Source organism: Podarcis filfolensis (assembly GCF_964270895.1).
Source record: "Podarcis filfolensis genome assembly, chromosome: 11".
Classification (NCBI taxonomy): domain Eukaryota; kingdom Metazoa; phylum Chordata; class Lepidosauria; order Squamata; family Lacertidae; genus Podarcis; species Podarcis filfolensis.
Window position 1 is genome coordinate 41,049,639 of NC_139613.1, and position 26,963 is coordinate 41,076,601.

Here is a 26,963-nt window from a genome sequence, read left to right on the forward strand (position 1 = left end):
CACGCTAGCCACGTGACCCGGAAGTGTCTGTGGACAGCGCTGGCTCCCGGCCTATAGAGTGAGATGAGCGCACAACCCTAGAGTCTGGCAAGACTGGCCCATATGGGCAGGGGTACCTTTACCTTTAGTCAAAGGATTAAAGGCACAAACCCAGAAGTAAGTCCTATATAATTCAATGAGACTTGGTCATAAAGGTTAGGATTGCAGCCATAGTTATTTATACTTTCACCATAAGGTCCCAAGGCTTTCTATAGCATAATACTACAATATTAAAAATAAGTTTAAACAATTTACAACAGAATATTAAATATTAAATTCAGTTTTAATAATTAACATAAAAAAGAAGAGGGGTAGGCCCTAAAATATATATTCCAGTTGTCATAGAGCAGGCAAGGAAAGCCATACAATGGGGAGGAAATTCTACAAGTTTCGGGGCTGACACACAAACCGCCCTCTGGCGGACCACATAATAATTATAGTAATAATTTATTATTTATACCCCACCCATCTGGCTGGGTTTCCCCAGTCACTCTGGGCATCTCCCAACAGAATATTAAAGCACAATAAAACATCAAACATTGAAAACTTCCCTAAACAGGGGAATTATATTATTATGTATTATTATTGATAATATCCCATTCATCTGGCTGGGTTGTCCCAGCCATTCTGGGCGGCTTGCAACACATATGAAAACATAATAAAACGTCATTTTTTTGGGGGGGGAGGGACACTCCAAATCCCAAGTGTGAGGGAATTCCCGAGAGGCTCCCCCTGCGATCTCCAGCCCCACGCGGGAAGGATGAGGTTTTTCAGCTATTTCCGATCCCATCTCCCCTCGCTTCTTAGTGTGACTGAAGACTTCCGAGCAAGCACGCGATGCCAAGGCGCTGCGAGCTAAGCAGCCGCGCGCTCTTCCGGCCTCCATTGCCGAGCCCTGCAATTACCCCCCGACGTACGTGGGAGCGAGCCGCGCCTTCCGCTCCGCCCCCGGCAAGAGCGGGACAACTTTCTAACTCGTGCCGGGGAGGGAGGCCGCCCCACCCAGGCGAGCATCGAGGGCCCTCGCTCCCCTTTCGCGGAAGAGGAGCGCCAGGCAAGTGCCTGTGTCCCGCCTCGCACCTGCCCGCCGTCTCTAAGGCAGCAACAGCTGGAAGCCTCCGAAGGCTCCAGGGAAACGGGCGCAGCAGCTGCTGCTCCGCTCCCCGCGCCGCAAAACACAAAAGGCGCATTCTCCCGCCGGCCGGGCATGCCAAGCTCGCTTCCTCCCATTGACGCGCAGCTGCGATCCTATGCTAGCCCTCTTAGAGCAGCCTCGGCTTGAAGCGGTGGGAATCCCTTCCTAGGGCTCTGGGTTTGTGCAAGCGTCTTTTTTTGGGGGGGGGAGGGAAACTGATCTCTGCGCCGAGATCCCCCAAGTGCCGCCTTTCTGCGGGAAGCGCGATCGCTACGGCGCAAGCGGAACTACCGGGGCGCGCAGAACAGCCGCGAGCCGCCTCGCAAACGTAATAACGGCGGCAGAACGAGGCGCGATCGCCGAACGCCTCGCCGCCCGCCCGCCTCGCCTCCCAGCGTGGCCGTGGCGCTGTGTGGCTGGTGGTGGGCCAGGCTCCGCCTCGCCTCGCCTCTCCTCCCCGGTGCGTGTCTGGGGGCGGAGCGCGTCGCTCTCCGGCGGCGGCAGCAGGCGCTGTTGCTGCTGGACTGGCGGGCCAGGCGGCCGCGGCTCCTCCCCGCTTCCTTATCAGCCGCGCCGAGCGTGGGAGCGCCGAGCCCTCCTCGGCCACCGCCGCCGCCGGTTCCAAGTCCCGCTTCTGGCGGAGGCGATCAGGAAGCAGCGCATCCGGAGCTCCGGCTGTGTCGAGGCGCCCGGGCGGCTGGCTGCCCTTCGCCGGCCCCGCGCGGCTTCCTCGCTCCCCTTCGCGCCGGAGGAGCTCGAGCGGGGGAGCCCTCTCGCCTTTCCCCGAAACTCCCGGGCGTATCTTGGTGGATTTGTCGAGGGGCCCCGACGGGAGGGGAGAACTTGCCCCGAGGCACTCGGAGAAGCGGCTGGAGGCTTGGCTTCGCCCCGGCCCCGCTGGCTGGCGTCCGCCCGGGCCCGGGAGGGAACTTTTGCCCTTCCTGCCGAGCTCTCCGGCCCGGCGGCGGGGCCGGGATTGTTGGAGATCGCGCTCAGAAGTTTAGTTGGAGCCGGAGCCACTGCCGTCGCTACTGGGCGGGGTAGGGCGCAGGGCGCATTTGGGTAGCTGCGCTCGGGGCTCTTTTTTGTGCTTCTCCGCCTTTGCTCGGCGCGGCGATGAAGCTGAGCCGGCAGTTCACGGTGTTTGGCAGCGCGATCTTCTGCGTGGTGATCTTCTCGCTCTACTTGATGCTGGATCGGGGCCACCTGGACCATCCCAAGAACCACCGCCGCGAAGGCTCCTTCCCCCAGGTGAGTTGGTGCGGGGTTAAGGGGCAGATGGATCGCGGGTGCGCGTGTTTGTTGTGTGTATTTGTGTGTCATACAGGCTTGTATCGCAACTGTGAGCAGTTACCAGGAGAGAAGGAAATGCAGAAAGCTCGTTTGAGCGACCATAAACCGATTCCGGATCAGTGCCCTTGCCCGTAGATAGGATCTGAGTCAAGTAGGGTTAGGGGTTGGGGTGTCTCCGGAAAGGAAAGGGGAAGTTGCTCATACTTCCCCCTTGTTCGATGGAGAGTGGGGAGCACTAGGAGACTCCTATCTGCCCCCTTTCTGCGCCCACTTATCAGTCTGATTCGAGAGGACGAATTCCCTGGCGGAAACTGCACGTGGGATTGTAGCCTTCCCCTGGGGAAAAGTCGCATCCTGACCGACTTCGAATGGGAGCTCAGCGCCTTAGTGCCCTACTTTCTATGTTGGGTAGGCTTAATTCGAGCCGCAGGCCAGTCCCGGAGCCAGATTTGAATGTCACGCTCGGCACAGCCTTGGAGTACGTACTGTAGTAATAAAAAGTGCCTGCTTCTTTCTGTCCTTTACTTACTCCAGAGGAGTCATAGCCAGAGAGTAGGGTGCAAGGCTTCAGACAGGTGGCGTGGCTCTCAGAAAAGGACTACAATACTCTGCTGCCCTAAAGTAGACCTGGGAAACGAAGGGGATGGTGGCTGTTAACGGCTTGATAGGAGCTGCGTGAATGTGGGAGGGAAACTCATTTGGAGAAAAGCAAGTTTTTCCTGTGTGCCTGTTAAATGGGTGCTGTACTAGTCCCAAGGCACAACTGTTTTTTATTTGCAAAGTCTTATTTTTCTCACCCTCTATATTCCCCCTTATTCCCCAAAGAATGCAAGGCAAAATACATGGGAGCTGCCCTGTGTTTTTTTCCTAAAAAAAAAATTATTTGGCATACTTTAGGCCCTGTGTGCGAGGCTGGACTGAGGCTGCCAAGTTAGCATTGAGCTAGGTTTCCATGTTTGAAATCCATTGTAGTTACATTACATTATCAAGTTACTTGCTTGTTGCTAGAAAGTTAATACAGTGTGAAGGCATAGGGCTTATTTTCTACACATAAACACACCTTGTTTTATGATTTGTACTTTTCCTGTTCTTGTATGACAAGTACAAATCAAGTAATCTGACGTTCCTGGCTAGGATCAAGTCACCCAAAAGAGTTATGCCAGGCTGAATAATTTTCCTGGGATATATAAGAGGGTGTGCTTGCTTCTGAGACAGGTAACTTTGGCACAGAAAGGTGTGCATTTGAATTGGGTAAATGAGGCTTTTCAACTGCTTAACAGGTTAGAATGCACCGCTGGAAAAGAATTGAAATTAGTATCTTATATCAGTAGGAAAGAGCTTATTTTATTTAAACCAGCTTTTCCTGCAGACCTTGGCCTAATGCTCAGAACTGTAAAACTTAACGTGGGTTGTGTAACAAAGTAAGTGTATTTCAACATTTAGTACAGGGCTTGGGGGCGGGGGAATCTTGCTCTTTTCCAGCTCTGTGGTTCTAAAATTTCCAAATTCCTATGCTATTAAGTAAAGTATAGTTACCAAAGACTGCTAGTAAATCTATCATCTCTTGCGTAACCCGTGCTTTAATATACACATTCTAGAAAGTGGTATCCTTGCCTTTATGGAGCACAGATATTATGGAAATGATAGGTTTCTAAAGTGTTTAGTGCTTTGATTTTTTTTTTTTAAAAAGCTGCTTATAAAGTTTTCCTGCGCAACAGTACGTCAGCATGCTAGGTTTCATAGGAAGAAGGCCTTTGGAAGCTGTTGAAAAGAGTTGTGACATTCCTGGTTTTGTGTTTGAGAGAGCCTTAGCTCAGCAGCGGCTTGAAAATAGAGGGTTTTCTAGTTACTCCTAGTAACTTTTGTGGTGTGATTATCTCACCACAAAACACACTCAGATCAATAGTTGCTGCCACTTACTGAGGGAGCAGTATGGATTCTTACTACTTCAGTTAAAAGATCCGGTTAGGGTACTGAGTTGCAAGTATTCCACCTTTGGACCCTCTCAACAGCCATCTTCCCTCCCTAAAGGGATAATGATCAGTCTTTGCTGAACAGATAAAGCTCTCATGTGAGGTGACAAGAGCCTAGTTTAGAAATCTGTTCATATCAAGTTTCCTTAACCAAGAAGATCACTTTATTGTTTAAAACAAAACATTAAAAATGCACTTTCAGAAATAAAGGTAAAATGCAATTTCTAGTTTAAAACGTGCCTCTCGATAAATATGTTAGACAGATGTTTATGCTTGCCTGGTTACAGATCCAGAGGAAAAGGCAGTGATTCTTATTCAAATTCAGGACCTTTCTACTTGGCAGAAAGGTACAATGTAGTATTCATTAGTTCACCATTAAGCCTCCTACAATATTCCTGGTTGTATACTTGGCTGTGAACTAGCCCCAGGGCACGATCTGATCTTGAATGGCAGACCAGGGCAAGTTCCAGCTTGTCTTCACAGACAGTGTGGCATCTGGGGTGTTCAGATACTGTCTAGAGTGTCAGCTTAAGAAACACACACACAGTTCGCCCTTTGAAAAATAGGCAGGCTGGCCTCAGCAGATGCAGACTCAAAGCGATCATATTTAACTCAGATGGCGTCATATATTCCTAACACTACAGATAACTTAATTGCCTTGAGCACTTGTTTCTTCAGTATCCCAAAGTTTTTTTTTGAAGGGAGGAAATGTGTGATAAGGCATGTGAAGTAGTTGCTTCTTACCATTTGCATGCGTAGTGTCAAACAAAAGGACATTGTTTAGTGCATTTATATCTAGCCTTGCTTCCGTCATGAAACTCAACATGTGTACAAGGTGGTGTACTTTGGGTTCCCAGGTGGTCTCCTACCCAGGCACTGCCCAGACCAAAATAGACGAGATAACAAGTATAGCTTTGGTTCTATTATAGATTCTGGTTAATTGGAAGTTAAATTCAGTGTGTTGACATGTGGTTCTCCAATACGTGTTGGTTGAAATCTAAATAATAGGATTTACGCAGTGCTGTTTTTCTAGAAAAAGAGGTGCTGGAACTCAACATGATTTCCTCCCTCATTCTCTTAGAATGGCCATGGTGCCCACCTGAGAGAAGCTGGAACGGAGTTCCGGAGAGTTCCGGAAGAAAAAAAAGCGCCCTGGATTTATGGCCTGTTAGTATGCAGAGTCAGGCATATTTTAAAATATTCAGTGAGACCAGTGGATTTAAGTAAACCTAATTCTTCATAGGATTGGGCTGTTAATATGCAAGTGCTGAAAGGAACACAGTCCTGGTAGCTGTGCAGTTTTCTGACTGGAATGAGTTTGTCTCTTGCTTCATCAGTTTGTCACTTCTTTCAGACTACGGATTAAAGCCTTCCCAACCCAAAGGGACTTAGACACATCATTTCCATTCACAGCCTATTGTGTGTGATCTTGTGCCCACAATACACAAATATCCAGAGACTGAGGGTCATGAGTCAGACATGTCATAGACATAGGAGACTTCCTGGTATACCCATGGAAGACTCTAGTGGTGCTTTGCTGTGGCACTTTCCCCTAAAGAAAGGAAACTAATGTTTAAGAAACTAATTCTAAAGGTCCTGAAGTTTTTAAGTGTGGACAAAATGAAATAAGAACCCAAAATAGCAGAAGTCCTGCTACAGGTTTACAACATAATACTGTACACAATTCAGAAGGGGAGAGGGTGAGGACATATTGCGGGGGGGGGGGGGTAAGCAAGATCAGGCACCAGTCATTACACAATACTTGATTTTTTAAAGTGGGAAACTTGACTTAAAGTCACTTCAGTTTAAAAATCAATATGTACTTTGGGGGTAGAGTTCAGTGAAGTGCTCCTCAGCAAACTGAATCTGTGGAGATGGCAAGGCAGCGCCACACATTACAGAGTAAGATTGGTCCTTGTGTCTCACTGCCATGGGTAAACATCAACATTTTGGCATGATTGAAGGACACTTGAACACACAATCCATACGAGGCAAGGCAGATCAAATGCACTTTTCCTGTAACATCTGAAGAGAATTTAGCATAGGGGCCTGGTTTGCACATTTACAGTAAACCATAGTTAGTGGGTTTAATTTGAACACATATTTGTGGTCTGTCTTGCTCCCTCCCTGCTAGCACTGGCTCTGCGTTGCATCTGTAGTGTCGCTGTCAACGAAACAAACAAAACCGACAAAATTGGTCTGGTGTTCAGTGATGCAGAGCTCTTTATTGTAGCTCAGGTTCTTAAAATAAAACAGCAGCACCTAGTTCCTCAAAGCTAAGTACCTCAAAATCAGCCTGCAGCACAACATTGTTTTTTATTCTCTCGGTTTCTATGTCGAACATTTGTTTTGAGCCTTCCAAAGTTGGACGTAACAGTAATCCAGGGGTCAAGGTTTGCTTCATCTGCACATAAGCAGGAAGAAGCAAAAAAGCCCTTTTAAACTTTCCTCCCTGTGTTATCAGTGTTCTACTACCTGTCTCAAATGTGCAAACGTTTTGCAAACTTTACAGAACAGACACAATTGACCCAGTGTGGTAATGCACAGACTTGTTCTGTCACATGCAGAGCAGATCTCTCTGTCTCTCTCTCTCTCTTTATATAGTTGAAATATCAAAGAATAAGACTATCTGGGTGTTCAGTGGTTTCCTAGTTGAGCAAAGTTATTCCAAAGGGTAAGACTCCTTTGCCGTACATTTTTTAATTAACCCATCCAAGCATGCAGCTGAAAGTTGTTAGAAGAACAATGAAAAGTACGACTTGTGTTTGCAAAAGGAGTCAGCTCTGACTTTCTATACAAAAACAAGAGATTACCGATTCATTTACGGGCTGCAAGCTGAATCTTGCTAGATCTGTTAGTGGGAAAACAGATCAATGTTTCTGTAACACAGCATTCTCTAACAGCTCAAAAGATAACCTCAATGCATTTTGGCCTTAAAGTGTACATGGCACAAAATGCCTGGCTCTGTTTGAATATGATCCTCCCTGGAAAGTTTTGTGCCCTTTTTAGATTTATTGAACGATGTGACACTTGGCATGAATGCCATGAAATAATCAGTTAAGTGTGGCTTTCCTTAAATCTAAACTTCTTCCTTTAAACAAAGTGACTCCTTGGTTTTCTAAAGCAGCATCTGAGTGAAGCTAAAGTTTCAAAAATATAAACAGGGTTGTCATTACTGTTTGAATGGAAACTTTCAAGTCAGGCTTCCTCAACCTTGGCCCTCCAGATTTTTTGAGACTACAATTCCCATCATCCCTGACCACTGTTCCTGCTATCTAGGGTTCATGGGAGTTGTAGGCCAAAAACAAGGGCCAAGGTTGAAGAAGCCTGTTCCAAGTAGTCCAAAATTCAACTTCTAATTACTGGCTGGGGTTCCCTTCAGAATGCATATAATGCCTGTTTTAAAACAGCTGCATTGATTACCAGTCTGGGCTCAATTCAAGGTGCTCACATTAGTGTTTGAAACCCTAAATGACTTGGGTGCCAAATATCTGAAAAACCACCTCCTTCTCTACAGACTCTTGAGTATTAAGACCAGCAGTGGGAGCCCTCCCTCAGATGTTGGGCGGAAAAACGTATTATGTGTGGCAGATGTGTTTGGCATCTTCATTATGCAGCTTTTATCATATGATAAAGACACACCTCTTTGCCCAGACCTTTGATACTTGAGATAATGTGTTTTCAGGACCTACCCTATTCCTATGGCTGTCCTTTGTTCAAACAGCTTTTAATGTTGATTTTTAGATTGTTGTGGCCCATCTTGTGACTTCCTGGTGAAGTCCAGGCTGTAAATATTAATAACAATGCAGTAACAACATAATCTGTTGTAGTGTTCCTATAGTCATAGAATTGTAGAGTTAGATGGGACCACGAGGATCATCTAGTCCAACTCTTTTGAATCTTTTGCCCAACGTGGCAAAATCTCCCAAAGGACAGTGTAACCATCTCCTAACCTTAGTTGGAGCTTAGGAGCGTGTTGTCGGGTCTCATTCCTCCTTTTGTCTGATCTGTCATTTCCCATGCAAACTTCCCCTACTCTAGAGGGGAAGACTTGGGAGATCTGAATTTATATGTCTGCCAGTGTTAGATACTCACATATATGAGCTAATTGCCAAACGGCACCTAAAACCTAGGTTACAGCTGCCACAATGGAATGTCTAGACCAGGCACCCCCAACCTGCGGCCCTCCAGTTGTTTTGGCCTACAACTCCCATGATCCATAGCTAACAGGACCAGTGGTCAGGGATGGTGGGAATTGTAGTCCAAAACATCTGGAGGGCCAAAGGTTGGGGATGCCTGATCTAGACACCTTTTTTAAAAAAACAATGAAATTTATGGTGATGATGATTCATTTCATTTCTATACCTTTCTATATTTTAAAGAAAAAAATATCATAGCCATTTACAACACATTAAATAAAACAATTTGGTATGAAACAAATATAAGCTTCAATAAAAATAGATCCTTCCCTAAGTGACATTTTGCTTTCCCCATATTTATTTACCTACTTAATTTATATACCTGCCCCAAAGCAGAAGTACTCTAGGAAGCCAGTATAGTGTAGTGGTTAGTGTTGGACTGGGAGATCAGGGTTTAAATCCCTACTCAGTCATGAAGCTCACGGGTTACTTTGGGCCAGTTGCTGTAGGGATTAACTGAGGAGGGGAGTACTCCGTGGAGAAAAAGGTGGGATATAAATGCAATAAATAAGCTCTTATTTACCGGAGAGCCAGTGTGGTGTAGTGGTTAAGAGCGGTAGCCTCGTAATCTGGTGAACCGGGTTCGCTTCCCCGCTCCTCCACATGCAGCTGCTGGGTGACCTTGGGCTAGTCATACTTCTCTGAAGTCTCTCAGCCTCACTCACCTCACAAAGTGTTTGTTCTGGGGGAGGAAGGAAAAGGAGAACGTTAGCCGCTTTGAGACTCCTTCGGGTAGTGGTAAAGCGGGATATCAAATCCAAACTCCTCCTCTTCTGCTTACCATCTTAAGAAAGCAGGAGGGGCCAGCCAGATGGAGATGTCAGTTGCCAACTTGGCATCCAGTGATCTCTACGTGTTCGCAGTTGGACCTGCACAAGTCGCAAAATACGCCTAGAGCCTAGGGAATTTTTAACATTGAATTGTCTGCTCAGCTATTAAGCTTGCTTGGTAGTATTGTGCAAATCACTTTTATCGGCTAAATTGACTCTGATTACTGAGTTTTGGATACCCAGAACTTTGCATTGCTTCAGTGCTCCCCACATCTGGGAGGGGGTGGGAAGCCCATGAGTAAAGTATAATTATGAATGAAGCAATTCCTCTTCTAAAGCTACTTTATCTGTTGCAGCAAAAACAACAGTTTTGCATCACAAAGCCAAAGCTTTTTATTATGGCATAAGTTTTCAAGGAAGTGGACTGTAGTCCGTGAAAAGTTACATTCGCCAAAATAAGTGTATTATCATTAGGTGCTGTAAGAGTCTTTCATTTTTCTTCTAAAGCTGTTATATTCTTAAAGTATTTTTGATATTCCAGAATGCTACTAAAGAATGAAAGCCTTAAGCCCTGTGAGAATCCATAATTGCGAATACAAAGAATTCAAGTTTTGTACTGTTAGAGATGCAACTGTGAATTGAGGTTGTAAGGTTTCAAAAAATACCAAGTAAATTTTATATCTGGTGCTCCTGCTTGAAGAAGAGCAGGAACCAACTTGCATGTGGTTGCAAAACATTACTTCTGTAGTCAAATATCATATCTGTGTTTCCTGGAATCATTAGTTCAGGTGTTCCAAAATTATGATAATAAGGTAATAGATTTGAAATGCACACCACTTGCTCATTGTCTTAACTGGAAGTGATTTTGTTGTTGTATAATTCTCAAGGACTGCTAAGATTAGAATGTTTCAGCTAATTTTGGCCTTAGACATTTGGTTAATGTACCACCAGGGGGCATGAAGTAACACTTCAGTGCTTTAGCTCTTTTTTAAAAAAAACTTTCTCAGTGCTGCCATAATATTTATAAATTGCTTTCAGATGCTCAGCTTTGCAGATGCCAGAAAGAATACTGCGAACCTTTGTATCCCCCCCCCAAAAAAATCTGTCACATCAAAGGAATGATCTAATCAGCAACTAGTGTGGCTTGTAAACCTGATAAAAACTGTAACATTTGAATGGAAATGTATTAATGAGCATTCCTTTTAGAAAGCAGCTCATTCAGACAGAAGCTTAAAAAATGCAACTGTGTATTAAGACAGAAAATAAAGGAGCTAGCTGCAAATGGTCTAGACTGGGGGAAAGACAACAACCCCCAGGATTCCTGCAGAAATACTAATAAGAAACAGAAATGCCCCGAAGGAGAATTTATATGCTGTTGAATGGATTAGCGTTACTGTACCTGGTATAAAACAGGATGTGTTGTCCTTCAGTAGATAGAATTTGAGTTTTAGCTGGTTCGTCGTGTGTTCCTGTTCCTCTTGTGGACTTTGGGCAGATCACTGTCTTTAAACTTTATTTTTTTAAAAATAATTTTTATTGGTTTTTACACATGCTTTCCAAACATAACACAACATCCCATCTCATACAGTATAACAAACCTTTGGCTACCACAGCATAGGACTTCCGTCAACCTTGACTAATGGTTTTCTAGCTTTCTTTCTGATTTTGCATTTTATTTTAATAGTTATTGCTCTAAAATCCAGATCCTAAATAAACTCCCCCTTAGTTCTTTTTCGCAATAATTCATATAGTTCTCCTTACAAAACTTCTTGCAACCCTACAAGCGATGTCAGTTGATTACAATTGTCTTTCAAATATATCATAAATTTCTTCCAATCTTTAAGGAAAGTCTGGTCTTGCCGGTTCCGAATTTTCCCAGTTAATTTCGCCAACTCTGCATAGTCCATCAGTTTCATCTGCCACTCTTCTTTTGTTGGCACTGTCTTTAAACTTTCGGTCATCAGTGGATTAAAAGTTGCTGTTTTAGATTCTTGTGGCAATGTTAAAACTGGTATATAAACGATCGTTTTACATTTACATAAAATAGGTAGCTGACACCTGTCATGGCTCTGCATTTTTCCTCAAGTGCATTTGGTAGTTGGTTAAATGATCCTAGTCTAGACCAGTTTGCAACCAATATGTTGGTGACAATCCGCTTGACAACAGCTGTTGGACATTGAACAACAGTTGCCATAGCAAGGAATGCACTGGAGAAGTTACACTTCTCTGCACAGATTAGTGCCTTTTTGTGCCTGGGGAAGGCAGCATACATGACACAAGCAATAGCACAAGGGAAGATGTGTGGAAAAACTCCCAATAAACCAGGGAGGAAATAACACCTGCTTCCCAGAACATTGATGGTGTGGACAAGCCTCAGCTGGTCGAACTTGTTCTTTTGCTCTCCTGAAACTTTTTCCAGTTCCTCTCGAAAACGGGTTATTAAAATTATATGTCATAAAGAAAATGTCTGCATATTAATGAAAATATTAGACCGTCTTTTATTACCTTTTGCAGCAGGCCACAAAACCTTTCAGTCAGGTCTTACCTTAATAGGAAGACAAGTGCTTTTAGTTGAAAACATGGCTGAAAAGAATTGAAAAGATAAAATTTGAAAACGTCTGTCTCTTTACTTGATTTGTAACGGATTTGGTCAGTGTGCTTTCTTACTGTTTTTTTATATTAAGACTTTTAATTATTGAAGAAAACAGTCTTCATTATTTTAATCTTTTTCTGAGAAAGTTTTCTTTGGTCATCAGGGGCTTTTCTTTTTCATTTCTTTTCCTTTGGACTCTGAAGGCCTGTTTAGTAGAGTTGTGAGTTTCATTCAGTACATTTGGGATGTGAAATACAGTAGCTTGCACATCTGAAGGACTAATGTTGTGCCTCTCCACAGGGTCAGCTTTCAATACTGCAAGAGAAAATAGACCACCTGGAACGCTTATTGGCAGAAAATAATGAAATAATTTCAAACATAAGAGATTCTGTGATCAATTTGAGTGAATCTGTCAAAGATGGACAACGTACTCCAGAGGCTATAAACTTCAGTCAAGGAAACTTCTCTGAGCTGTCACCTCTTGCCACTATGTACCTCTCAGTTGACCCTGAAGATTGTCAGTTTGCATCAAAAAGTGGAAGCCAAGCCTCAGATGTACAGGTAAGAATATAGTGAATTTATTTCTAGGGATGAGCTGAGTATTTAATTCCTTTCCTTGCAGTCTCACTGGGTGCTCAGTCGTAGGTTAATCCTGTTTGTGCAGGGTTTCCCCCCCCTTCTTTAAGAATGCACAGAAAGTCCACATTTAAACTATAATTCTTGTATATACTTTTTACATAAAATACACCCATCCATAAAATATGCATTTTGTGCAGATCTTTTGCATCCCAAAAAGAAGTGTGTAATCAGGGGTCAGCAAACTTTTTCAGCAGGGGGCCGGTTCACTGTCCCTCAGACCTTGTCGGCCGGACTGTATTTTGAAGAAAAAAACAATGAATGAATTCCTATGCCCCACAAATAACCCAGAGATGCATTTTAAATAAAAGGACGCATTCTACTCATGTAAAACACGCTGATTCCCAGACTGTCCGCGGGCTGGATTTAAAAGACGATTGGGCCAGATCTGGCCCCCAGGCCTTAGTTTGCCTACCCATGGTATAATGCAACTGGAAACATTTTTTTCCAATCCTCAGCCAAAGTCAGGAAAACAGACTAGACTACTTCCTCCCCCATTCCTAACCACTACAGTGGTGCCCCGCAAGACGAATGCCTCGCAAGACGGAAAACCCGCTAGACGAAAGGGTTTTCCGTTTTGGAGGTGCTTCGCAAAACGAATTTCCTATGGGCTTGCTTTGCAAGACGAAAATGTCTTGCGAGTTCCTGCAGGGTTTTTTTCCTCCCCCCCCCCTTTTCCCCAAGCCGCTAAGCCGCTTATCAGCTGATCCGCTAAGCCGCTTAACAGCTGATCCGCTAAGCCGCTTATCAGCTGATCCGCTAAGCCGCTTATCAGCTGATCCGCTAAGCCCGCTAAGCCGCTAAGCCGCTAATGGGCTTGCTTCGCAAGACGAAAAAACCGCAAGACGAAGAGACTCGCGGAACGGATTCTTTTCGTCTTGCGAGGCACCACTGTACTAAGCTTTTTAAAGTGGGCCCTTAAGCGAGTTTCCCAAACAACTTAGTTGACTTGCAGGTTAACCAAACAACACTTGACTGTAAGTTATACTTAAGTCAGTGGGACTTACAAGAAAAGGTGGTTGAGTTGCAGCCTGAGGGATGTTTTTTGTTCAGTTCTTTGGTTTTAAGGAATTGCCTCATTCTTTCCAGGTGGAATCTGAGTGGATAACTGGTGGGTACTCTTGGCTCATCTAAGAGGTCATGCATGGGGTCGCATTATATACTTGCAGCATTCTCGTTGTGCTTTGGAATGGTTGTGCCCACAGAGAGTGTTTTTCTATTGGCATGTTAAAAGATACATCTTTATGATGCAAGTTACCTTTAAAAACTAAACTTAAATCTGAAAAGCTATAATATGGATGTTAAAATGTTTCAAGATATGAAGATACTGAATAATGGGAGGTCTGCAAGCTCAAAAGATTGAGCCAGGTTGCTGGTAGGGAATTAGCCTTGTTTTGTGTTGTAAGGCTTTTGCTTGAGTCCAACAGCCAGAGATTTGACTGTTTCCCCCAGGTCATTATGTAAATGTCTGCTTTTGTTGGCATTTTAGCTCTTGGTCACGTGAATGCGCCTGCTATTCTTTCTCAGCTTCTTTTCTTTCTCTGACCTCTTTTTTCCCCTTTTCTTTCCCATCCATCATATTCAACACTCCTTCCCCCCTTTTTACTGTAGTCCATTAACTGCCCAGGTATCTGCTGCTGCTTTTCCTGGGCCACAGCATCTTATTAGGTTTCCTTGTTTAGACCCTTTCTGTCTCCAGCCAGTGACAGCCAAGTGACTTTTCTAACCCCTTCCAACATTAAGAAAGTTTAGGTGATTGTTGACGGAGGCATCTGTGTCATAAATACAAAAATATTACTGCATTACTGTGTAGATGACAGCCACTGTGGTAAGATCAACGTCATACAAATCCCCCAAAGGAGACGATAATTCTAGTTGCATTGAATGGAATTCATTGATACCTGGTCAGCATCTCAGCAGTTGCAGTTAATATCAGTTATGCAAACCCTGATTTTGATCCGAAAGACTTTATTCTGCAACAGAATACTGACATGCAACTGCATGCTTTGCAAGGTTTAGATAGGATTTTAGTTTGTCAGACTGAAGATTGATGCCCATGTTGCAGCATCTTTATTAAAAAGGGTGTAGAATGCATCGTGTCCCTTTGTTCACTTACTGTAAGGTGTAATAGTTGCTTGGTTACCTTTGAGCAGGTTTTGTGGGGTAGGTAAGCCGTAATTGCAGAATCAAATGTTACATGGAGAGTAGTCACGCTCAGGCGTCCCTGTTTATGTCTTGTACGTTGAACAAATCAAGAAAAAGCACACATATCAGCTCACTGTGTTAATACTTGATTTAATGCTGATTCCATCAGCCTTGTGCTTGTAATTATAGTGGGTTATTAAGACTCATGTGATGGCACACTTGAAAAACAAATCCCAGCATAAAGACAGCAGGCTACTATTGCTAGAATACTTTCTTTCATGGGACAAAGGGAGCTCAAGGAAACGACAGCAACTAAACATGCCTTTAAGACAGAAAATATTTATACTTATTAGAGACTGGAGGGGGGTGGGACTTCCATGCTCACCTTGAAAGTGTTTTCAAGAAGTCTTGAATAAATATTAGATATATAAAAGATTTTTTGAGCATAATTGGGAACTGCTGGTGTGTGCAGGTGTCTGTTGTTTCGTTGGCTTTTCTCATACATTTGTACCTTGGAAGTCGAACGGAATCCGTTCCGGAAGTCCGTTCGACTTCCAAAATGTTCGGAAACTAAAGCACTGCTTCCGACTGGTTGCAGGAAGCTCCTGCAGCCAATCAGAAGCTGCGGAAGCCCCGTTGGACATTCAGGTTCCAAAAGAACATTTGCAAACCGGAACACTCACTTTTGGGTTTCTGGCGTTCAGGAGCCAAAACGTCTGAGTTCCAGGGCGTTCGGGAGCCAAGGTACGACTGTACAGTGGTGCCCCGCAAGACGAATGCCTCGCAAGACGAAAAACCCGCTAGACGAAAGGGTTTTCCATTTTTCGATGCGCTTCGCAAGACGAATTTCCCTATGGGCTTGTTTCGCAAGACGAAAACGTCTTGCGAGTCTTGCAATTTTTTCGCTCCCCCCCCCTTTTCTAAGCCGCTAATAGCCTTTTAGCCGCTAAGCCTTTAATAGCCGCTAAGCCGCTAATAGCGCTAATCCGCTAAGCCGCTAATAGGGTTGCTTCGCAAGACGAAAAAACCGCTAGACGAAGAGACTCGCGGAACGGATTATTTTGTCTTGCGAGGCACCACTGTAGTCGTATTTGATGCCTTGTTCTTGTTCAGAAAGGAGTTAACACTCTAGGCATGCAGAAAGTGGGGTTGTGGTGATTATTGATCACATTCAGTAGGTGCAAAGTTTCAATTAAATAACTTAAACAGATACTTTGCTCAAAGTATTCCATGTAAATTCTCCTTTGAATAAAGAACATAGACAAATTTTCAGTGTGAGTTTTTCCCCTTACTATTTTTTTTAAAAATAATAATAATTTGCAACTGACTACAGCCTTGCCTTTGTAAGTGCAGAACTGTGTACTTCAGCCACTGAATGTGTTCTCATGTAACCTTTTTTCTTCATCCATTTTAGATGCTAGATGTCTATGACATTCTTCCTTTTGATAATCCAGATGGTGGAGTTTGGAAACAAGGATTTGATATCACCTATGATGAACACGAGTGGGACAGTGAACCCCTTCAAGTTTTTGTTGTGCCTCATTCGCATAATGATCCAGGTAATGCAAAATTCTAAAAGGATTTGGAGATTTATTTTTGCATGGCAGTTGCCATCTGCTGGGCCTCGAATGTGGCTGAAATGTGACATTCTTTCTGTGTAGGACAGGTTTTATCCCTTGTTAGGGCAGTAGCACAAGGCATATCTGGCAAGTAAAAGTCTTAACACTCTAAAATCCAGAGCCATTTGATTGTTTGGATAAGACCAGTAAGCTTATTTAAGGAACAGACAGATTGAGAAATGCTGAGAGCCCAAAACTTGCATGGGAAACATGCCATTATTATTATTTTTTACATAAAACAGAAAAGGGCTAAAGCTAATAACATATTCCAATGGATAACTGTAAAGTTCTGCATTTACCTTGGAACAGAAGATGCAGAAATACAGGATAGGTGATGCTTGGTTTGGCAGCAGCATATATGAAAAGGAGGTAGAAGTATTAATGGCAATTAGGCTAAATAGGTCTGCAGCTTGATGCGAGATTGAAAAAGGCTGATGCAGTTCTAGGCTGCATCAATAGAAATATAAGGCCATTTCGCAAGAAGTAATCGTACTGCTCTATTCTGCTTTGGTCAGATATCACCTGGAGTACTGTGGTGAGTTATGGGCATTGCAGTTTAAGACAGATATTGACAAACTGGAATTTGTTCAGAGAGGAGGGATACAAAGATGGTGAGTGCCCTGGAGAACAAGTCCTTTGAGGAGAGATTGAAGGACTTGGATATACTTAGCTTGGAGAAGAGATGATTAAAAAGGCAATACGATAGACGTATTCAAATATTTGAAGGGCTGCCACATAGGTGATAGACAAAATGCATTTTTTGTTACTCCAGAGGGTAGGACCTGAACAAATGGGTTCAAGTTATAAGACAAAGGATTCAGAGGACATGTTAGGGAGAACTTCCTAACCCAATGTGTTTGCTGCTCATGGTATTTCTTTACAAAGGGATGACCATGCAGCTGAACTGACTTCTGTTGGTTCACTTTTTATTATTTCAAAACATGTGCCGTTCCCCATGAGTAGCTAATTTGGTGACCTCCAGAAGCTGCTCCCATCAGCCTCTGCCTTCATAGTCAATGGTGGGAGTTGTAGATGGTTACACCATTGTTTAGCACAGGCAAACTCGGCTCTCCAAATGTTTTGGGACTACAACACCCACCATCCCTAGCTAGCAGGACCAGGGGTCAGGGATGATGGGAGTTGTAGTCTCAGAAACATCTGGAGGGCCGAGTTTGCCTGTGCCTGGTTTAGCATCATGTTGTTTACCCCTGTCTTACAGCATTAGATGCTCAGATCATTGACCAAGATGCAGTATTACCACCATAACTTTTGTTTTTGAAGTGCTAAAAAGCAACAAGATATAGATGAACTTAGTGTGTGTGTGTGTGTGTGTGTGTGTTTGCCAGTCTGCAAACTGCTTCCAGTGTAACCTTAGTCAGGTAAATGACTCTTGACTATTGTTTCTGGTAAATCTTGTATTCTACTTAATTTAGTCACTGTGTGATCTATTTATGTTTAAAAGGCTGGCTGAAGACATTTGATGACTACTTTAGAGATCAGACGCAGCATATTCTCAATAACATGGTTCTAAAGCTGCAAGAAGACAAAGGGAGGAAATTTATATGGTCTGAAATCTCTTATTTTTCCAAGTGGTGGGATGGAATAGATAGTCAGAAGAAGGATGCTGTGAAAAGGTCTGTATATTTTATTTATTTATTGTATATATACGTATATGCCTCCCATTCTGTCAGAGGCCCTAAAGGCAGTTTAGTATTAAACTACATCAATATTAACTATAGTTGTTTTCGTTATTCACAGGTTCATAAATTGCAGTGTTCTAACATGTTGCTGTATCTGGGATTTCTCCCCCACCCTGATATACAATTTAGTGGAATTCCTTAACGGTTAAATTACCAAGCGCTATAAGATGAACACTTCAGAGCAGAAATCTTAAGTGGTAGCACAAGCAATTCTTCAGTGAAAACAGTGTCATGGGTTACCACATAAACAAACAAAAGAACAAAAACAAAAACAAAACCTTCAGTAAGGTGGTTATTTGGCTAGCTTTTAAGATACAGAAATGCCAGAATTCAGCTACTCTAGAAAGTTGTTGAATTAGGCATTTTTCTCCCAACGGTTTTACCGTTTCTTTGCTGTTCTCCTTCATGTAGTTGTCACTCATTTGTTGTAGCTTCAGTTGAATTTTCTGTTTCTGAAACCGGAAGCATTAACAATGCTGTAGAGAATGTGGCAAGTTGTTGGCAGGAGCCTTCCCTATAAGTATTCAAGTGCTTGCCACGGACCAAAGGGCAGGGCAGCGTAGCTTTATTAGCACTGCGTACAAGTCAAGTGGGGACAGTTCTCGAGGCTGATTGACGAGTGTGACTAAATCACAGGACTGGAAAGTGAAAATAGAATGACAAGTGAAAATGAAATTACTGCATCAGATCTGGTGCTCTTAACTCCACAGAGAGATGCAAATTAACTTTGTGTTGCTGACACAAAGCATACGGATCAACATTCATTTTTCTTGAAACCCTTTGAAAGAGATTTTGCTTGCAGTATTCATTGCTATGGTATTGTCCCAAATAGTGTTGTCATGATGCATAGTTTTTCAATAGTGAGCTTTATGGCTTAGTATATTTTGCATGCAAAACAAGCATATTGGTATTCTGAGTGTTCATTACACCCTGCTTGATAACGCCTCTAGGTTGCTATCCAGAAGCAATGTAGTTCAAGTCAGTGAGAGCCTTTCCAATTAGTGCTTTAAAAAGTTGATGCTGGAGAGAGAGCGTATTATTTTTTTAAATGCTCACCATTTTTTCCCGTACGAACTGCCTGTCTAGTCCAGCATTCTGTTTCAGATAGTTGCCCGTCACAAGCAGGGTGATGGCAGTGATCATTATCCTTTGTTGTTTGGCCCCCAACACTTGGTGGTACAGTGGTAGCTCCGCTTAAGTACTTAATTCGTTCTGGAGGTCCGTTCTTAACCTGAAACTGTTCTTAACCTGAAGCACCACTTTAGCTAATGGGGCCTCCTGCTGCTGCCGCGCTGCAGCTGCACGATTTCTGTTCTCATCCTGAAGCAAAGTTCTTAACCCGAGGTACTATTTCTGGGTTAGCGGAGTCTGTAACCTGAAGCGTATGTAACCTGAAGCATATGTAACCCGAGGTACCACTGTACTCAGATGCTGAATTTGTGATACAGCAACAGGCAGGGAGATTCATTTAGGTATCACGGCAAATTGTGGTGTGCCTTTTTCTTGCCGCAAACTTGACTCCTCTTCTCTGTGTTTGCCATTTTGTGTCAAGGAATCATAGAATTAAAGAGTTGCAAGGGACCATGAGAGTCATCTAGTCCAACCCCTTGCAACGCAGGGATCCTTTTCCCAACGTGGGGCTCGAACCCACAACCCTGAGATTAAGAGTCTCATGCTCTACCAACTTGAGCTAGGAGCACAGTACCTTCCACCAAAATCCAGCAGAAACAGTAAAGAAGGGAAATGCTCACAGGGACAAGCTAAGATGCTTGATCTGTGCTGAGGAAGAGAAGCCTTAGATTGGAAGAAGGACCTGGGTACTGTATATGGCAATGTAAATTCTATTACTGGGGTGTCTCTGGATCTCCTTAATGTCCGGGACACTCAGCCTGCCTGCTCCAAAAGTTTTGTGCAGCAATGAAAGAACCTCTTGGGCAGCTGAGCTAGAGCATAATTTGTGGGATCCTCACATTCTGTTAAAAATCCTGTTACTCTCAATTTAAAAAGAAGAAGAGGTACTAATCAACAAATTATTTATTGATTGTAAGAAAGTCCTCTTTGATACTGCTGCTAATTTATAATGACTTGGTAATTGGCAATTAGACACTTTTGACTTGCATTAAGACACAGAAGCTAGATCAAAGTGAATTTTCGTGCGTGGATTTCACGCTTTAGAACAGTGTAAATATATATACTTTCATTTTTCCCTGCCACACAAATTGGAATGTTCAACATTTGTTTCAGATTTGTCTGCGTATACGTTATTAGGGCAGAAGTTGATAAAATCTGCAGTGTGTTCCCCTTGGAGCCCAATTTTGGATACACCTTTCTATTCGCTTTTCGTCTACAAATTCTGCTGTCCACACTATGCGAGCTACTTTTAGTGGTCATCCTCTTTGAGGAATGAGTATTGAAGGGAATGATGAGGAGGCTTGAGCAAAGAGTTAGCAAGAGCCATTTCATGAATAAAAACCAGAACTGCCTATGGGTTTGAGGGAGAAGGAAGTGGAAAAGGGCCCAAAGGAAATTAATTCCTTCTCAATCCTCTTGTTTTTCTTAATTTAGTCAAAAGGATATGGCTTTTAAAATCTGGACATGGGCAGAGGCACGGGTATTCCAGGTGAATTGCCTGTGTCATATAAATAGCTGCTTTCTAGAGATAGATTACCTATCAACCTTTTCTAAACAAACGAGGGTAAACTATTGCTAACTCAGGTTAGTACAGCAACTTGAGAGTGAAACATCTTTTTATATGGGGTGGGGTGGGGAGGACAGACAACCCACCTATGTTTAAAATATAGGCACAGTCTGTCAACAGACTTTATTGAACCCACTGATTTAAGTTACACTGTCTTAATCCCACTGAACATGCCAGCTACACGACGGAAATACGTTAGGAGTCAAAAAGTGCTTAAGTTTGATTTAAGATACTGCCTGTGGCCATTCTTATTTCGAGAGGGTGCTGTTCAGAGCAGTCAAAGCTGAAGCTTTTAGAGCATTTTGGTTTCTGTAGAATTGAGTAAAGCAGGTTTTCGACAAGGGGTGAAGAATGTTTCACAGGCCAGTCACCCCAAACCACAGCCACCTGTCCACACCCAGCTGATGTCACTGGGTGATGTCAGTTGATGGGCTGAGGGGGCGGGGTTTAATGCTGCTGAGTTTCGGACCAGTCACCTTGAAAATGATTTTATTGTTAGAAGATGTTCCATACCAAGAAAGATGGTTAATTGTGTATATAATTCCTAATAGAATGTGCTTCTTAACTTTTTACAGAGGCCTAAGAGTGGTCGTGTTGAATGGTGAAAGTATTGTTGTTTGTATATAATTTTTATTAATTTTTTTCTTATTTAAAATACTCTTTTTTACATCCTTAAGATATAAATGACTTCTCTTTCCACGGTTCATGTTATATATCATAAACCCCTGCATATTTTACAAAAACTATACCATTCAGTATTCCATTATTGCATCCATCAAAGCTTATTAACACTGTTGAGTTTATCTTAATGCTGTCAGTGTTTTCAGCTGTACACAATTATTTCTCATATATTCAATCAATGTTTTCCAATCTTCTCTAAACGTTTGTTCTCTTATTCTGTATGGTAAGTCTGCAAGCTGCGCATATTCTGTCAACTTAAGTTGCCATTCTTCTTTCACCACAACGTCTATGGCATGGTGAAAGTATTGTTAATATTTAAGTATCATTGCTGCCAACATTGTATGTTGCTACTCCAGATAACTTATTGATTGGAAATAGTTACATGCATGAATAAAAGTTCAGTAAATATGTTTTTCAGGTTAATTGAAGATGGACAGTTTGAAATTGTAACAGGGGGATGGGTCATGCCTGACGAAGCATCTGCTCATTATTTTGCTATAATTGACCAGCTGATAGAAGGGCATCAGTGGCTCGAGAAGGCCCTAGGTGGGTTCATGTAACTTTTGCCTTGTGATTTCATTGTGACAAGGTATTTTATTTCATTAACAGTATTTTAGAAAAACTGTTTCCCGTTAATTAAATGATTGCGTTTTCAACATTGACAACCACAGTACAGTGGTACCTTGGTATACAAACTTAATCCATTCCGGAAGTCCGTTCTTAAACCAAGGCATGCTTTCCCATAGCAGCGGGGGACTCAGTGGGACTCAGTTCACAAATGGAACACACTCAACAGGAAGCGAAACATGTTCTTATTCCAAGGCAAAGTTCACACACCAAAACACCTATTTCTGGGTTTGCAGCGTTCTTAATCCAAGTTGTTCATAAACTAAGCTGTTCTGAAACCGAGGTACCAATGTACATTAGTTGCAGGAAAGTTATAAATAACAGTTGTTAGTTTATGTAATAGTGTACCTTTGAGTTTTATATGGCGAAACTCACTTTACCCAGAGTTATAGAGGAAGCAGATGTCATTGTGAAAACATGTAAGAGAACTCAGTTAAGCCTAAAACTGTTAATGTGGCAGATTTCTTACCACCTACAGATCAGAATAAATAATTCAGTTACTTACTGCTATTGATTATTTTTATCCATAGACTGCAGTGGTTTGCCATAGTAATCATTTTTAAATGCTTTCCTGGTCATAATCTATTGTGGTGTAATCCTAATCACGGCTAGCTTCAAAGTGCCCTGCTTTGAAGAAAAAAAACATGATTGAGCTACTAATGGTTAAAATTGGTGCCGCCATAATTCTGCACAGTGGTTAAGTTTCTTTTAAAAAAGGAGGGTGACTTTACATGTGGGAGGATGAGCATGCTAGTTTCTTAATAATTATTAAGAGATTGCAGTCTTGACATTCCCAATGTGTAATTTGAAACTTAAGCAATTAAAAATTGCGTAGAAAGAATCCTTAAAATAAATGCCACTTGAAAAACAACAACTTCAATTAGTAAAGTATAATTGCAGTCCTGTAGACAAGTGGAATGTCATTTTTAGCCATACTGTTTTGTTTTCATTCTTGCATAATTGGTTAGGGGTGTGAGCCAGACATTTTTGATATGAGAAAAAAAATATTTATTTTCCGTGAATCCGCAGGTGCATAAACAAACACTAGCCGAATTATAAAAGCTCTTCCCTGATAAGTAAATTAAATTTCTGGGTCGTTCCCCCCCTTCTCTTAACGTAGTTAAGTGGTAAGGATTTGAGTTTCTATAGGATGAGATCTTAACTGTGCAAGACTAGGTGCACTTTCATTTTTATTCCACTATGGCGTGCATTTTCAACGTGTATTCTTTTTTTTTTATTAGGAGTGAAACCAAAATCTGGTTGGGCAGTTGATCCCTTTGGACATTCACCAACCATGGCTTATCTTTTGAAACGCACTGGATTTTCCAATATGCTTATACAGAGAGTTCATTATTCAATTAAAAAGTATCATGCAGCCCAGAAGACTCTAGAATTTTTTTGGAGACAGAATTGGGGTATGTATTCCTTTTTTGCATGACCTTATGCGAAGAACTGTCATAGCAACAAATACTTTGAAACTGAAAGGTCTTGCTTTGACCCGGAACATTTAATAGATAATACAGTTTTCTATGTTGCTATCTTCAGAACTAATTTGTAACTTCAAAATGATTTATAGAACTACATGCAATACACTATTCATCCGATGCGCTAGACTTTAGTCTAACGAAAGCTCATACTATAATAAATTTCAGTTTGTAAGGTGCTGCAGGAGTCTTGCTCAGTTTTGCTGAAACACAAAAATATAGCTATTCAGAAATGAAAAGATAATGGGCTGGTTTGCACATAATGCTAAACCATGGTTTAGGGCTATGTGATGGAGCCTAGTAAATCATTGGCTCACGTTCTTTTTCTTCTCTTGCAGTCAGGAGGAGACCTTCTGTCATGTTTGCTTTCAGTTTCAAATAACCTTGACTTAGTTTTATGGATAAGTCAGGAATTCTGACTTACAACAGTGGTTGGTTAATGTTTAGCACGGGGTAGATGGAAATGTGTGAACCTGCTTCTCTAAGGCATGCTGAGGCGCCGCCATTTAGAATTAAACCATGGTTTAGTACAGCGTTCACACTTGCCCAGTGTTAATCTTGCACTGGAATTGTCAAAACAGGTCTTCACAACAGATTTTTTTCTTGAAAACTGTGGTGGGTAGTAGGTTAAAATATGCAATAATTGTAATCAGGTTGGTCAGTGTTCACTGAAGCCATGTCATGGGGAAGGGATCAGCAGTGGAAAATAGGATTTTTTTTGGCATTTCTTTATGCTCCTTTTAGCTATTTCCAGATTGCAGGTCACAAGGATGTTAAGGTGTTAAATGAGTGTTACTTTTACAGAACTCTGAAAATGCTCAGTGACCTTCAAGAAATTGCATGTGGAGCTCACCTATGTCATATCACATAAAGTACTGAAAGCAGCACCTTAAAGTTTGAAAAGCCGGGAGTGACTATGTAATATAGCTATTTAAAGCTCATGCTGGCAAACAAAGAGATTCTTTCTTTGTCCTTGGTGATTGAGGAATAATTGGAGTTTGCTTTGGAAAACTGAAGATAGAAAGTGTTTCAGGCAATTCTTTCTATTTGAGACAGAGGCAAAGGTTATACTTACAGAGGGAAGCAAATATTGGAAAGTGCCTGGGCTAAAGTTGACATATTTCAAAAAGTAAAAAATCAGGGCACCCTGAAAGTTGACTTGTCTAAGATCCAGGACAAAGCGCTGTTTTCAAAAATTCCCCGTGGACATCACTTCCACCTTTGAAAATCCCTGTAATATCCAGGAAAATCCGGACGTATGGCAGACCTAGCCTGGAAACTATTTGGCACCAGAAAACTTCCTTATTAAACTTAATCCTCCATTGCTGTAGGAAGTTGTCTCAACTATATTTGGCATGTTAAGTTTATGCAAGGAAATGTAGTGTCCCGGATTCTTTGTACAGCACACTTGCCAATTTCAAAGTTTGGCATACACAACAAGAACTAATAAGCAAAGCACACAACATATTGTTAAGCAATACTACAAAGAACTCCAAGGCCAATGTACAATATATAATTAAGGGATTTAAAATTATGCAACAAGTCAGATTATGATTGTATCTGTGGCTCAAAAAAGTGTGGTTATGGCTCTAAACAGATTTATTTGCCAGTATTCTTGTTTTGTTCAGCAGGCAGATTTTTTGACATTGCTTTGAACAAAATCCATTGAGTAAAACTGGGTGGTGGAATTGATCAAAATTTCGTTTACCCTATTTTGGGGGCTGCTTGGTTTCTCTTCCTTCTTTGCCTCTGCAGAGTAGACAGTGCTAACAAAGATAATAAAGGAATTTTATAAAATGAAAATTGAGGAAAGCTTGGAGTAGATGGGTTGGGTCTAAGGACTGGAACCATTTCCCCTCCTGACTTCAGTGGGTTAGCTTAAATGCACTGATGAAGACGATCAACTTTCAAAGTCTCCTTTTTAGAAACACAATGTTTGTAAGTCTCTAATGATAGATTGCTTTATTAAGATGGCGTTTCTATGTTTTTGAGCAGGGGCTTAAACCTGTTGCTTCTGAAGCTGTTTCAATCTCTTCCGTATTGAATTTGGCATTTCAGGGTAGCCTGGCATTGTATTTCATTGGGTTTCTCTGCACTATTCTTTACTTAACACTGTTATATTTATCTTTAAGACACTGAGTTATTGAAGTATTTGTGAGCAATCAATCTGGTTTACCTCATGTTAACTCGAATAACAGAAGCTTACTGGATTGAATATACAGTGAATTATTTTTACTGTGTGGCGAATTATTGGCAGTTTGGGTATCATTGCCAGGTTTGCAAAGCTTACCAGGCCCACAGGTATGGGAGGTAGTGTATGTCATAAGACCATTTATAGCTGCAAAACTTGTTACTGTTGCCTGTGATCCAACAGACTTCCAAAGGCCTTCCAACTGCAATTTCAGATTATAGAATGGGAAATTATTAAAGTACTAATTCTGTCAGCTGATAAGATGGAATGACAGTTTTTTGGCTCATGATGGGTCCTTCTAAATGGGCGCACTAAATAACAGACTTAGGGCGACATGGCCTAAAGTGACATGGATACCACACATGGACTTCCGTATTACATTAGTAGACTTGTCAAAAAAAGTACAGGCCAGAGGGCATACCTGGAGCTAATTACTGGTGGAAATGGGACGCAGGTGGTGCTGTGGTCTAAACCACTGAACCTCTTGGGCTTGCCGATCAGAAGGTCAGTGGTTCGAATCCCTGCGGCGGGGTGAGCTCCCGTTGCTCTGTCCTAGCTCCTGCCAATCTAGCAGTTTGAAAGCATGCCAGTGCAAGTAGATAAATAGGTACCGCTGTGGTGGGAAGGTATACGGCATTTCTGTGTACTCTGGTTTGCATCACGGGTGTTCTGTTGCACCAGAAGCGGTTTAGTCATGCTGGCCACATGACCCGGAAAGCTGTCTGTGGACAAACACTGGCTCCCTCGGCCTGAAAGGGAGATAAGCGCCGCAACCCCACAGTCGCCTTTGACTGGACTTAACCATCCAGGTGTCCTTTACCTTTACCATGTTTTACTGGTGTAAATAAAAATTCTCTGAAATGTTGTTCTCGTTAGAGAAAAGGCATGTCATGTAATGGGCATGAATGAGATATGAATGAGAAAGGACAGAGTATTCCTTTTATCTTTATCTTGCCTATTTTAATTCTAGATTTGGGATCTAATACGGATATTCTCTGCCACATGATGCCTTTTTATAGCTATGATATTCCTCACACTTGCGGACCAGATCCTAAAATTTGCTGCCAATTTGATTTTAAGCGCCTTCCTGGAGGAAGAGTCAGTTGTCCCTGGAGAGTTCCTCCTGAAGCCATTCATTCTGGAAACGTTCAGCACAGGTAAGTACACAGTGCTGCCTATT

At 42.3% G+C, this 26,963-nt stretch overlaps 1 protein-coding gene across 1 annotated transcript in view; it reads left to right on the top strand.

Moving 5' to 3' along the window:
- The first annotated feature begins 294 nt into the window (after nt 1-294).
- Nucleotides 295-26,963, top strand: part of MAN2A1 (mannosidase alpha class 2A member 1) — a 59,890-nt gene continuing 33,221 nt past the window's right edge. Inside the window, exons 1-7 of the mRNA XM_083576586.1 lie at nt 295-2,425; nt 12,303-12,563; nt 16,198-16,342; nt 17,865-18,036; nt 21,900-22,027; nt 23,350-23,523; nt 26,754-26,940. Coding sequence (XP_083432712.1) covers nt 2,291-2,425; nt 12,303-12,563; nt 16,198-16,342; nt 17,865-18,036; nt 21,900-22,027; nt 23,350-23,523; nt 26,754-26,940 — 1,202 coding nt within the window. The 5' untranslated portion in view covers nt 295-2,290. The remainder of the gene's footprint in view (nt 2,426-12,302; nt 12,564-16,197; nt 16,343-17,864; nt 18,037-21,899; nt 22,028-23,349; nt 23,524-26,753; nt 26,941-26,963) is intronic.